This window comes from Cyrtonyx montezumae, unplaced genomic scaffold, assembly GCF_038088225.1.
Source record: "Cyrtonyx montezumae isolate F1298 unplaced genomic scaffold, pur_monq_1.0 scaffold_35, whole genome shotgun sequence".
Classification (NCBI taxonomy): domain Eukaryota; kingdom Metazoa; phylum Chordata; class Aves; order Galliformes; family Odontophoridae; genus Cyrtonyx; species Cyrtonyx montezumae.
The window spans coordinates 2,052,608-2,065,308 of record NW_027072040.1 but is presented as its reverse complement, the minus strand read 5'-3'; the positions used below and the strand labels follow the sequence as shown (position 1 = coordinate 2,065,308).

Here is a 12,701-nt window from a genome sequence, read left to right as displayed (position 1 = left end):
GTCTTAGTTCCCAGATTTGTTATAGACTTGCCAGGAGGACATAGAAGGTAGACTGACATTGCTTTCCTGCCAAGTTTACGATGAGACACTACTGCCCAAGCAGAACGTTGTTCTTGGGATGCTCTAATGTTACACTGCAAACCCACGACTGAACTGTCATTGATTTACAGCCATGTCTTTAAAACATGTCTTTAAAGCATGGCAGCAAGGCAGATGGGAGACATCTGAGCTGGATGAGTGCAGCAGCAGCTCAGAGCTCCGGAGCGGATGCATCTGAGCTCTGGCAGCAGCACAGATGTTAGTGCAGTCTGTGCCAGCAGCTGCAACCCTGGTGGTTTCCCACCCAACTCTCTAAGCCATCTTACCACCTTCTTCTCATTGCTCCCTTCTATTCTCCTTGGTAAGGATTTAATACAATTTCCCCAGCAATCACCATGGTGCGTGAGCTGTGCAGTTCTGAGCTGCCCTGCCCTGCACAGGGACATGCGGGTGCTGGCCCAGAATGGAGACAGCCCCGCTGTGTGCTGTCAACTGCGGTCCTCAGGAGACGTCCAGGTGCTGGAGGTCACTGACAGGAGATGTCCCTGGCCACAGTCCCCAGCAGGTGATGGGAGCCTGGGGACTGGGGGACATGTGGGCCTCAGTGACCGCACTCACCAGACTGCTTCCCCGGCTCCTCAGCGGTGGAGCTCCCGTCCTTCTCTGGAGTGGCCGCTGGCAGAAACATGCTGCTGGGCATCATCACCTCGGGTGTCGTCACCTGCAGACAGGAAGGTGGGGATGGAGGGAGAAGAAAAGCACAGGAAAATATCTTTAACATTTTCAGTTGGCAAAATTAGACACCAGCATTGTACAGTCAGAGCATCACTTTTCATAGCTCACTGAAGACTCATGTTTATTAGACAAAGCTCACATCAGTCAAAAGTGTTTCTACAGTTACATTCTGGACATAATTAGCAGTGCACACTTGAAGAATAATCTTATTATTAATATTTTTCCTTTATGTAGAATTCAGACTTTGATCACTGACAATGTTTTGTCATGGGCTGTGAAACTTCTTGTGCAACCAATTAGGTAGATAAGTTGAAAGGCCCACCTTAAGCTGCTGAAAACATAATAAGGCCCCTAATTAAATCATACCTCGTAAAGTACACTGTAATCTTGAACTAGGGAGCATTGCAGCACTGTTTTCAAAGTGTATCGATGCAGGAAAGGGAGGGGCATGAGAAAGAAAAGTACAAATAAGAAGAGAGGTGACAAAGGAAAGGATGAATAAGGAAAGACTAAAAAGACAGCAAATTGTCTGTGAAATAAAAAGCTGCTGGTAACCCTTTCCTTGCTCTGATTGATACGTTCCCTTTTTCCTCTCCCCAGCTGACTGCCCAGAACGTACATCACCACTCCTGCACAGAACCTCAGCACCAACATTTGTACAGCGCTGGAGACACGTGTGGTTCTGTGGAAGTCCCAAGTGCTTACACTCGTCTTTTTCTGGAAAGCCCTGTTTCTTCACGTCTATCTGGTCACACAGACAGCACGGAGGCACCCAGCTGGTGGGGCAGGTACCTGCATGCAGGACAGCTTGCTTCCTGCACAGCTGAGGACCACGAGGCCTTGACAGAGCTGCACGAGATACTGACAAACCAAGGTGAAATTGTACCTGAAACACTGTACACTTCCGTGCAGGACAGGAAACCTCCTTTATCGATGTCCTAACCCACCGACCTAGGCCAGACCTTGCTTTCATTAAGTGAATGGAAGCAAAAGCAGTCTGCCAAAGCCCTCAAAAAGAAGGTTCACGAGGGACAGCAGCCATCCAAACCGAGCAGCGAGGGACATGGAGCCACGTCCGCCGCTCAGAGGGCGGCAGTCCATGCCTACAGCAGCAGCACCACGTCTACAGCAGCACCACAGCTACAGCAGCACTGTGCCTACAGCAGCAATGAGCCTGCACATGTCTGCAGGGAGGGTGGCACTGAGAAATCGCGCCCAGGGATTCTGGGTGCACCAAATCCACTCCATTTTACTGTAACCGTGATGGGTCAAGAGATGCCTGAGGTCACTGCCCATCCGTGGGGCTCTGAGGACGGGGAGAGCAGGAATGCTGAGGAAGAAAGGCACAGTGCCTCTCAGCATTATCAGCAGGGAGAGAGCTTTCCTTGGATCTTCAGGAATTACGAAAAATAGATGATGAGAAATTAAAAAAAAAAAAAACCAACAGAGTAGAAAAAGAATAAAATTATCTAACACCTCAGCTGCACATCATTATAGAGAACTGCGGGCTTTTTACACACATTACAGTAAGGCAGCCATCCCCACCACCAGACTCAGTACGACGGATCAGTAATTGTTTTCATACACTTTAATTAGAAAAACTCAGATGGCTATGAATAATAATGGAAAAGAGAGACTTTTGCACTTGAAAGGTTGAAGTCAATCAAGTGTGAATGACGGCAAAAAAGAAAAAAAAAAAGACACCAATTCATCAGGCCTCTGTTGTCTCGCCGCGTCTTTAATCATAATTCCTGATTGGGATTCAAGAAGGCAGTAAGCAGCGGTTCTTTGTCTGCCTTCACCTTCCGTCAATTAACTCTCCCCGAAATATAATCATCAACCTCACATGCTCCTCTGCATCTTAATCTGGGTCTCCAAACCAATAAGTCCTGCCCTATATGTGTTTAAGTAATTACCTTTATCTACCTGCATCTCCGCAGACACAGCTCTCACCCTGCTCCCGCCCCTCCCTCCACACACACACAAAAAGGCAGAAATGAAAAGGCTGCGGTGCACTGAGAGTGCTGCAGGCACAAAAGCCAAAAAGGCGAAAAGAAAAGAGCGTGGAGAGCAGCACAAGGCCCAGAAATGCTGGATGTGGGTGCGGGGCACAGCAGTGCAGACACCTCCAGTGGTTCTGCACTGATGCCAAGCTCTGGCCTCCTGGGTTTGAACCATTTATCAGTTCAGACTGCAAACCCGTTGGAGTACACACTGTGTCCTGTTTGTGCACATTGCTGCTGCTTTCAGTATAAACAAATAACAGGGGCAGGCAGGGGACAGGAAGGTGTAGAGGGCCATGGTCACCTGGCAGGTAAGAGGAGGAGGGCTGCTCTGGACACAGCGCTGTGCTTCAGGCGTACTGCAATCGCACTGTGGGTTCTGGTGACAGAGGAAGGAGCTCTGTGCTGGGGCCCTCCTGCCCCAACCCCATAGAGGCACTGCTGGGGCTGCACTCTGGGCGTCCATCCATGGCTGTGCTGTGCCGTGTCCCTGGGCTGAGATTTCCCTCAACACCAGCCTCAACACCACAGCAATAGGTCAGCCCATTTGAACTGCTGTTAAAAGAACAATCCTGCAGACCTAAGTCAGGCAAATGTGATTTATCTTCTTCCTTTCCTTCCACACGTGCCTTCTGCTCTGCTCAGTATTAAGCTGTGCTGGCCCTGCAGCTGCAGCCATGCCTTGTGGACCCCGAAGCCCCCAGCAAAGCCCTCAGTGCTGATACTGCTCTCACACCATGTTTCCTGAGGAAATGAAACTGAGGGATGGGGAAGGATCTGTGGCTCACTCATCTTATCTGCTCTTTCTGATGGCCCAGTGGCTGCGTGTGACTGTAACCATCAGGTTCTGTTCATCAGCACTTCCATGGCTGCAGTGGCACCTCCCGTGACATGTGTGAGCAGCTCCAGCAGTGCCCACGAGCGAGGCCCCTCCGCCCCATCCCGCTCCTGTCCCCCTGCAGCCCACACCAGGCACAGAGAGATGGCACTGCTGAGATGGCAGCCACTGCCGGGACAGATCTGCACCTCCAGGAACCCTGCCAGATGAAATTCAATCTCCTCACGGTAAAAAAGTTCCCTTATGGCCAAGAGATCCTCCTACACACTTGGGCAGACCCTGGCTATGCCTTTGAACAACAGTGACTTTCTGTCAAAAACACGAGGATGGACGTGCTGTGCTTCCTTCCCCCGTCCCACGAGCACCTCCAGCAGACACTGGAGTGTGCTCTGACACGCGGCCGGAGCCGCCAGGCCACGGCTTTGGGAACAACGTGTGAGCTGACAGTGTGGCCGTGGTGCTCCATCGGCAGCGATCCCACCGTACGGAGCTGCCGTGCTGGGCCGGCGAGCAGTGTCACGTTGGCCCCGGGGGCACACAGGGATATTCCTGGCACGTCCAGAAATTAATCTTTGGGTACGTGAACAACCAGCTCCGTTCACGCACTGCATCTGCTTTCTCCTGCTTTCCTCAGAGCAAGCGGCCACGTACATGGACAGTCCATGTGGCTCCTCTGTAATGGCCCAGGAACACCAAAATGGTGCAGCTTTGAAAAGGAAATCTCCAGAAGGGGTCTGAGGAGATACATTACGATCCCCATGTCCGCACAACCTAGGGGGAAACGCCATGCAAGGTTCCCAACCAGACAAAGGAGGTAATTTCCATTACAAAGAGAGAGAGAGGGTGCTGGAGTGAAAAGCTTCATTAGACTCAGAGAGGCAAAGCGATGGCAGTATACCAAGGTCACTTCTAATTTAGACCATCTAATTGGCAAACATGGCTCCAAATGGCTATCATCTCACAGGGCTCAGAATTAATGAAGCCCGATTATTTTCATTACCTTCATCCGAGATGGAGAATGAGACACAGAGTGAGAGGGAAAGGGGGGAGCGCGAGGGGGCGAGAAGGAGGGAGAGAGAAAAATTGAATGACAACGAAGGGAGAGAGTAATGAGAAAAGACAATGGGAAAAGGGAAAAAATGTGGAGATGGTGCGAGGGAGAAGTGCGGATGGCAGGAATGGGAAAGAACTGCTGTTGGAGCAGCAGAGAAAAGAAAACGATGAAAAGGAAATGCCGGAAACACTGGGAGAAGACTGACAACAGCAACGAGGAGCGAGGAGCACTCCGAGCCGGGGGAGGGAGCTCTGGGAAGCCGTCCCTTCTCCCGCTTCGAGCCCATCAGTCTTGTCAATCGACTGAGCCGGCGAACTGCACTTCACCCTCATTAAGGGGCTCTCTGCTGGAGCGGTGCGGGCCTGAGCCTGGCGGAGGGGCTGCTGGGCGGGAAGATGGCGATCAGAGCACAGCACAGCTGAGACGCCATCAACCCAGCCACGTCTGCGTGCAGCTGAGGGGGACGAGGGCTCCTGGCCCCCTCCGCACTGCTCTGCTGCCCCTGGAGCCCTGCCCGGAGCCGCCGGCCGCAGGACAGCCCCGGGCTGCGCGCTGCTATGAAAGGACGGGACACGAGCCACACAGATATGAGATGCTGAGCATAAGCAAGTAGCTGTTTCCATGGCAACAGACATATTAGACACTGCAGGTTCCTGAAAGGCGTCTGATAAGGTATTATTAACTGGAGCCTCCTCCAAATGCCGAGTGCAAAGACACTGTGTCGAAAGGGACCTTGCTCACATTGACCGGGCTGCGATTCCCTCGGCAGCACCGAGGCTCGATCCACACGTCAGAGTAAGACGGGAACACAGAATATGCAACACCACGAATGTGGCATGGTGCAGGTTCTGCACAAGCCACACTGATCTCACCAAATATTTGCCGTATGAACCAAAAAAGAGCCAACTTCTTGACCCACATGCAGCCTGATGTAAAGGAGAATTGGTCTTTCTACCCAGACATATCTCTGGGTACAAAGCAAACAGCCGCCCAGGAGCACAGTAGCAGAAAGAAGCAAGACAATGAGCTCCAGAAATAAGCCAGTGTCCGCATTTCTCAGCAGCACACTGCAGCAGCACAATGAGGTCTTGCTCCAGCACAGAAGATGCAACGACCTAAGAGAACTGTCCATACCATGGCAGCTGCTCTGGGCATGTCCCCTGGGCACTGCCCTGAGCTCCCAAGCAAGAGGCTTCTGTTAGTCTGCAAGCATCATGAAGGGCAAACACCTGTGAAAGCACTGTCTCAGCCAATCAATAGGTTTGTAGACCGCGTGCCCTGCAGACAGCCCAGCCCAAACAAACCATCCTCACAGCAGCACAGCAGGTACCCTTCGCAAACCGCTTAGGTTTGCTGGCCTAAGAAAGGGGCTCAGCTTCTGTTTAGAAGAAAACTTTTCTCACTGGGTCAAAACGTCTTTCTTCAATTTACTTAGAAGCTAAACAGATTTGTTCAAGTCCTCAGAAGGTATTTGCACATTTGGGCACCAACAACTGAAATGTATGTAGGTCCCAGACCGTCTTTGTGATGGGACAGTTCCTTTACCTAGATGTATGCAGAGCCTGAGCAGAGCAACCCTTGCTTGAGCCTGTGGGGTCAGACAGTTTGTAAACATTAGTGACTATGTTGGTCTGTCCTCCTAAGTCTCTTTATATTTTGCCGTTCAGAGAATGCTGGGTGGGACCTGACACCTTGGATGGGTCGGTCCAAGAGTGGTCACTGTGAGCCTTCACTGCCCCGTGACTCCCGCGGAGCCTGGAAGGCAGAGAGGGCAGAAAAACGAGAGGACAGATGGTTCAGAGCCAAGAGGGAAGACAAGCAGCACAGCATCATGTGAGGAGACACAAGAGGACAGGAAGGGTGCTAGAATGGGAAGACCAAGGAACAGTAAGAGAAAAGCTGGCAGAAAAACTGGGAGAAAAGCTGGGCAGCACCGCATTTGCTTGCTTAGTTGATGCCACAGAAAGTGAATTGACAAAAGAACATGAGTGTTATGACAAACATGTTGTTATTGCCCTTCATGATCAGCAATCAGCAAAGAAGGGAAAAACAAACAGACGTGGGGTGCAGGAAAGAAATCACAAACAAAAACACTTGTGCATTTGGTAATGTGTTCTTAAACGCAGCCACCACCTTGCCTTTAAAAACGTGCAGAGATCTGACAATGCATCCGGTTTGTGAGTTCAGAACGGGCTTTGAAAATGTGTGTTAATTCTGCCTGTATCTTAAAACTGGTTCTTACAAATGGAAAGGCACACTCATGCGAAACCCAAGAAAGGAGAACTCATGAAAAAAGCACGTTGGGACTTCAAGTGTTATCTATGGAAGCAAGCAGATGAGTGCTGGCGAACGCGGGCAGCCTCCAGTGAGCGCGACCGCGCAGTGCGTCCCACTGCAAGGCCCAGCACTGCCACACAGTGCCCCGAGGGCACAGTGCCATGCAGAACTGCAGCCAGGAGTGCTGCTGGGGCCAGAGCACTACACCACAAACGGCAACTTGTGTTGGTGATTTGCTGTTCTTCACTGCGCACTGGCCCTTGAGATAGTCAAATTTTGGTCCCTTGAATGTAGCACTGGAGAAGGGCTCCCAGGCAAGATGCTAAATCACAACCTGCTGTCTGAAGTTTCTGCTGCACATCAGAAGCTGCACAAGCAGTAACAATTGCAGCACAGACACTGCCACAACACTGACAATCCATGCTAGAAGTGGAGCCAAGGTTCCACCTCCCTTGGCCTAATGTCAATGCATCTCCTGCTCGTTACCCTGAAAAAAGTGAACTGTTACACACACACACAAAAAAACATTGTCATTTTGTATGGAGTGATTCCTGACTGAAGTAACAGATCTATTTCACATAATCTTGACAATGATCCACATTGAGTGAATGGAGCGCAGAACGTGGGCTGCACAGCAGGACTGGTTCTCCACCAGGTGAGGCTTCAAAGGCAAGCCACTTTATTGGTTCCTAAAATCATATTCTAAGCAGGAACTTGAAACCTAATTTCCTGTAATGTTACTTTAATCACTCTGGCTGTCCTTTCCAGGAACTGCTAACCAACTCCTGAGTACCTTTTCTCTCTGCAATACAACCAGCACAGCACATCAGCTGCTGCACCTCCCAGATGCGTCTGAGCAAAACACAGTCCCATGCAATGACCTCAATAGTTAAAGCAAGTCTTATTTATTCCAATATCTTCACAAGATTACTCACTCAGCACTGCAACACTGCCATTTGCCACAACGCCCAAGCACGGACAAGTTGGTCTCCGCCAAGAAAACATGCAAAGATGGGAGAAACCTCAATGGCAGAGTGCAAACAGGTGAGGGAGCTGCCCCGGAGCCCGCTGCAGTGAGCACAGCCCACTCAGGACAGGCCATCCCTTCACTCCTCACACTCCCTAGGAAGGCAGCAGACACGCCTGCCAACGCTGTGACTTACCGTCATGATGAGCTTCTCAACGCAGTCAGGGGACACACTGTGCAGGTGAGTGAGGTGCAGCTGCAGGTGGATCTTGTTGTTGAGCATGTCCTGGCAGAGCGGGCAGCGGAGCATGGGCTGCACTGAGTGCTGGGTCATGGCGTGCACCCGCAGCCTGTTCACATCTGTGTTACTGTACTTGCAGTATGGACACTGGTACATCTGCAGAACAGAAAACGAATCGTGCAATTGCTACGGCTGCTGCTTTCCTCTTTCCTTACAGCTAGAGTTCAGTAATTTGATGTCTTCTCCTGCAATCAGTTACCACCTTTCACCCTTTTTCATTTATTTTACTCTTTACTTTTGTCATAGATGAAGCAGTTACCCACTTGAAGATGTGCAAAAAGCCAAGTGCTTGTCCTTACCTGCTCCGATTTGGTCTCCTCTGAAGTTTTTGACCATTTAAAGGAGAGAGGCGACTCAGAGCTGCTGGGAAATGGTATTCGTTTAGAGGATGCTGGAGGCTCCATCAGCTCCTTCTCTGCCTGGGTGGCCGGTGCTGCAAGAAGAAGAGACTCTCATCAGGACATCCCCAAAGAGGCTGATGTTGGATGAAGATTGTGTTTCCATTTACAGTGCTGTTTCATCTTGAAACACACAGCTCCAAGTTGTGTGAGGATGAGTACACGCACTAACTCACAGCCTACAAAGCCTACCTGGACAAAGAAAGTTTGTTCTTCATTACCTCCCGTGGAAGGGGAACTGTGTCATTTATAGCCAGAAGCAGAGAAACCGCAGCTACTTATGCATGCTGCCTCCAGCCTGCTGGGCACGGGACTCCTTCCCTGTGCTTGCGTTCGACACACAAATGCTGGGTCAGATGTGAAGGCCAATGCACCATTCCTGCGAGCAGCTGGGCAGCTGCAGCAGAGCAGGATGCAAACCCCCAGCTCTGAGCATCTGAAACTTTGCATGTGAACAGCCTGGAGCGTGTCTGCCTCAGGGATGGCTGGAAGCCGTGCTTGTGGATGAGCAGACTGGGTGGGTGGTGGGTGTGGTGCCACGTGGCCCCAGGAGGATGGCCCCGACCCACTGGGCCCATGCACCCCTGAGGACAGTGCACACCACGGGCACTTCCCAGCAGTGGTTCCACAGAGCCCCAGCAGCAGGACCCAACCTGCAGGATGCAGGATGAGCACATCTTTCTGCGTTTCAGCAACACAGGAGAGGAACCCAGAAGCCAGAGCGAGGTACTGTGCAAGTTAAGGCTCTCAGAGAAGGCACATCCCTGACCTTTCCCCCTCCCCCGAACCCTGGCAGCCTGGAGTACATAAATTTGTGGGACATCTATTATTTAAAAACTGTAAGGACAAGTATATTATACACAGCCCCCGTCTCCTCCTCCCCGAACACACATTCATAACAGTACTTTAATCTGTCTCGAATCGACTTCAAACCCATTTCGCCCTTAATGGGAGTTATTCATTTTCACTTGAAAGGTAATATATGACAGCTGGATATTTAATATGATGGATCGGCTGCCGATTAACAAGGCACGGCAGCATTCTCAGACTGGTCCCCCCATATTCTTTCTCCTTCCTCTTCTCCTGGTGAGCTCACTGGTGTCTGTGCCTTGTTCAGAGGATGCAGTCAGAGCAAAACCCAGGTAAACCACTTCCTTCTCGAAGACCCTTCATTTACCAACACGAGACGTTTCAGAGGCACCACATCACAGTAAGGAATGTGATCTTCTGTATTTCTGTCCTTTCCTGCCAGGCCCCAGCCCTAAGCAACAGTCTGCAGAGGCAAACTAACTTCATGGAATCACAGAATCGTTCAGGTTGGAAAAGACTTCTAAGATCCCCAACCCCACCCCATCGTGCCCATATCCATGTCCCTCAGAGCCAAATCTCCCCAGTTCCCCGACAGCCCCAGGGACGGTGACCCCCCCGCTCCCTGGGCAGCCTGGGCCGCTGCCTGACCACTCTCTGGGAGGAGAAATTTTCCCTAATACCCAACCTGACCCTGCTCTGGTGCAACATGAGGCCATCACCCCTTGTCCAACTAGCTGCCAGGAGACAGAAATCAGGCAGAGCACATTGAGCACAACCTGCTGCAGGGAGCTCTGCTGCCACGAACGCCTCCCAGCAGACCCAGCTGTGATGGAGCATTTCTGCATAGAATGACAGGCCAGATCTTCAGCTCAGATCAGCAGGCTGAACCTGAACCTTCCGTTTGGAGAAGGTCACCTCTCCAAATGAAGGATGAAAACACGCGACCTCCTGCAGCTCAGCAGGCGCAGTGCCTGCAGCTGTGAGCAGAGCTCTGTGTGCCCCAGGAGCCCTCGTGCCACCCCTTCACTGCCCGCAGCTTTCCCGTGCAGCTGCTGAATCCCGTGACCCAACTGCGGACATTGTCCCATCCATGCTGAACACTACGTACAACCTCTGAAATCCCAACCATGTTTCCAACTTCCTCCCTGCTGGAAAGAACCAGTGCAGAACTGGGGAAAAGTGAAAAGCAGTTAAAATTGACTTTTACTTACCGATTCCAAAACGCCCATTTTTCTAAGTGCACGATCCACCCCTAACTTCTGTCCTTCAAAACCAGAATTATTAATCATTGTCCAGATCCCAGAGAAACTGCTTTGTTGCAGTGAATTGAAAAATACATACTGAATATTTCTTCTGAGTATCATTTTTTTTGTGCTGACAGCTCAGATGGGAATTTTAACTCAAGACCCAAGTTTATTGTTGATAAAGAGCCAAATTCACTAAGTGACACATTCAGTCCACATCACAGATCAGAGGAATTAAGAGCTTTCTTCTGCCTGGAGAATCGAGGATGTGCAGCTCCCGCGGCTGCAGCTCAGCTCAGCACCAGGCTTGGGGTGAAGCCATGGCAGGAAAGAAGGATGTGGGCTTACAGTATGACGGATGACAAGTTGCCTATTAGTACTTGCACTATTTTGACTCTCTAAGCAGATTATTTCAGACTGCTTGGCCTCAGAGATCTCTGTTACTCCACAAAAGCACCTGGAAGCCCTGTGCACCAGGATGGTGCTCCCTGCTGGGGCCCCGAGGAGACTTCTTGCATGTCCTTGGCATCCCCAGTGTCTCAGAGGAGGAAAAGCAATCTCCCCGGGCAGAATGGGACGCTTCCTCAAGTGCGGGTCCCTCCTTTTGCTAGGTGTGTCCCAAGAATCGGACTCCTCCTGGTTTGGGTGGGCAGGAGCTGCCTCCCCCACCATGCAGCCATCAGGCTCTTTTAGCTAAAGCACCGCTGACAGCCCCTTCATCTAAACTTCCATCTCCCAACCCAGCAACATAATGGAGAAGCCAATTAAATGATTATTAATTCATGCTGTTTTCCGTAAGCCAGAGGTTCTCATCTCCCTACATTCCGTAAACCAGCTTGCCACTTGCCCTAGAAATTTACAGTGGGGTTTCTGCTATGTCCATTGATTTAGAGAACGGAATGACCCCTCCCCCACACTCGGTCTCTTCCCACCGAGTTCAGCCGTCAGCCTGGGAAAAAGTTTTCAGATGGGCTGGGGAGCTGTGTTTTCATCGCCCGATGGAAAATAAAATTCCATATTTGGTGGTGCCTCCCTCCGCTCAGCTCTCCCTGATGTTTTCTCTTGGCGCTCCCCCCCAGCACCACGAGTGCGTGGCCGGACAGGGCCTCCTGCCCACGACAGCCCTGCACCAAACGCCCGCCAGTGCAGGAGCATCCTTCCAGCAGCTCTGCTTTCCTCTGGAAATGCTGAGGACTGTTCTACCTGCTCCCACGCTCCTGTGTGGGCAGGGCCAGGCCATGGCCGCAGTGCTGTGCATGGGGCTGCAGCAAGCTGCTCGCACAGTGCTGGCCGACTGCGGGTGGGATGCACGTGGAGGCAGCACAGCACGAACAGACGTGGGAGAGGAGCTCCTCCACGAGAGCCAGGCCACGCAACAGCTGTGAGAGCACGGCCTGGGCCTCCCAGAAATGGCACCTGGGTGTAAAGCACCGCTGCAGCACTGCAGGTTGTTACTATCGTGTTAATAATATATGGTTGGATGTTTCTTCCTGAAACGCTGTCTGTTTACATTCCCTATTCCCTGAAGGTACCATTCGTTCTAATAAGATGTTGTAGCCATACTAACAGGACTGCACATTGCCTGTTGCTCTACAGTACTTTTTCAAATCTGTATTTGATAAATAACGCGACTGTATGATAGACAGAGGTGAATACATGAGGATTTGCAAGCACACCTTTGTACCCAGACCATTATTGCTGTCTTTCAAACATATGGCTCTGAAGATGGTCATATAATTCATTTTTCTAATGCGATGTCACACCTGCAGCCCGCAGCGTGTTCCAACCATGAAATTATCACTAAATGTTCACACAGCAGTGCCCAAAAGGCCCAAGTGCCACGAGGCCGCTCCACACCAACACGAGCACCAGGACAGTGCGTCCTGCACGGCGGCACCGACCTGCAGGCATCCATCCCACTGCCCCCACCACGGCACTGTGCTGGGGCTCCAGAGGGTGCTGCCTGGAGGCAGCACAATGAGCAGAGAAATGGCAAGAGCCAGAGGCAGATGGGTTCTGAGTAGGTCCAAGGAAG

At 51.2% G+C, this 12,701-nt stretch overlaps 1 protein-coding gene across 2 annotated transcripts in view; it reads right to left on the bottom strand.

The window, feature by feature from the left end:
• The window catches only part of ZFHX3 (zinc finger homeobox 3), a 135,514-nt gene that overhangs the window by 13,955 nt on the left and 108,858 nt on the right, over positions 1-12,701 (bottom strand). For both annotated transcript variants that reach the window (XM_065745361.1, XM_065745362.1), the window contains 3 exons: positions 8,514-8,647; positions 8,110-8,310; positions 658-760 (listed from right to left, as the gene is read on the bottom strand). In XM_065745361.1, the coding sequence (XP_065601433.1) occupies positions 658-760; positions 8,110-8,310; positions 8,514-8,647 (438 nt within the window). The remainder of the gene's footprint in view (positions 1-657; positions 761-8,109; positions 8,311-8,513; positions 8,648-12,701) is intronic.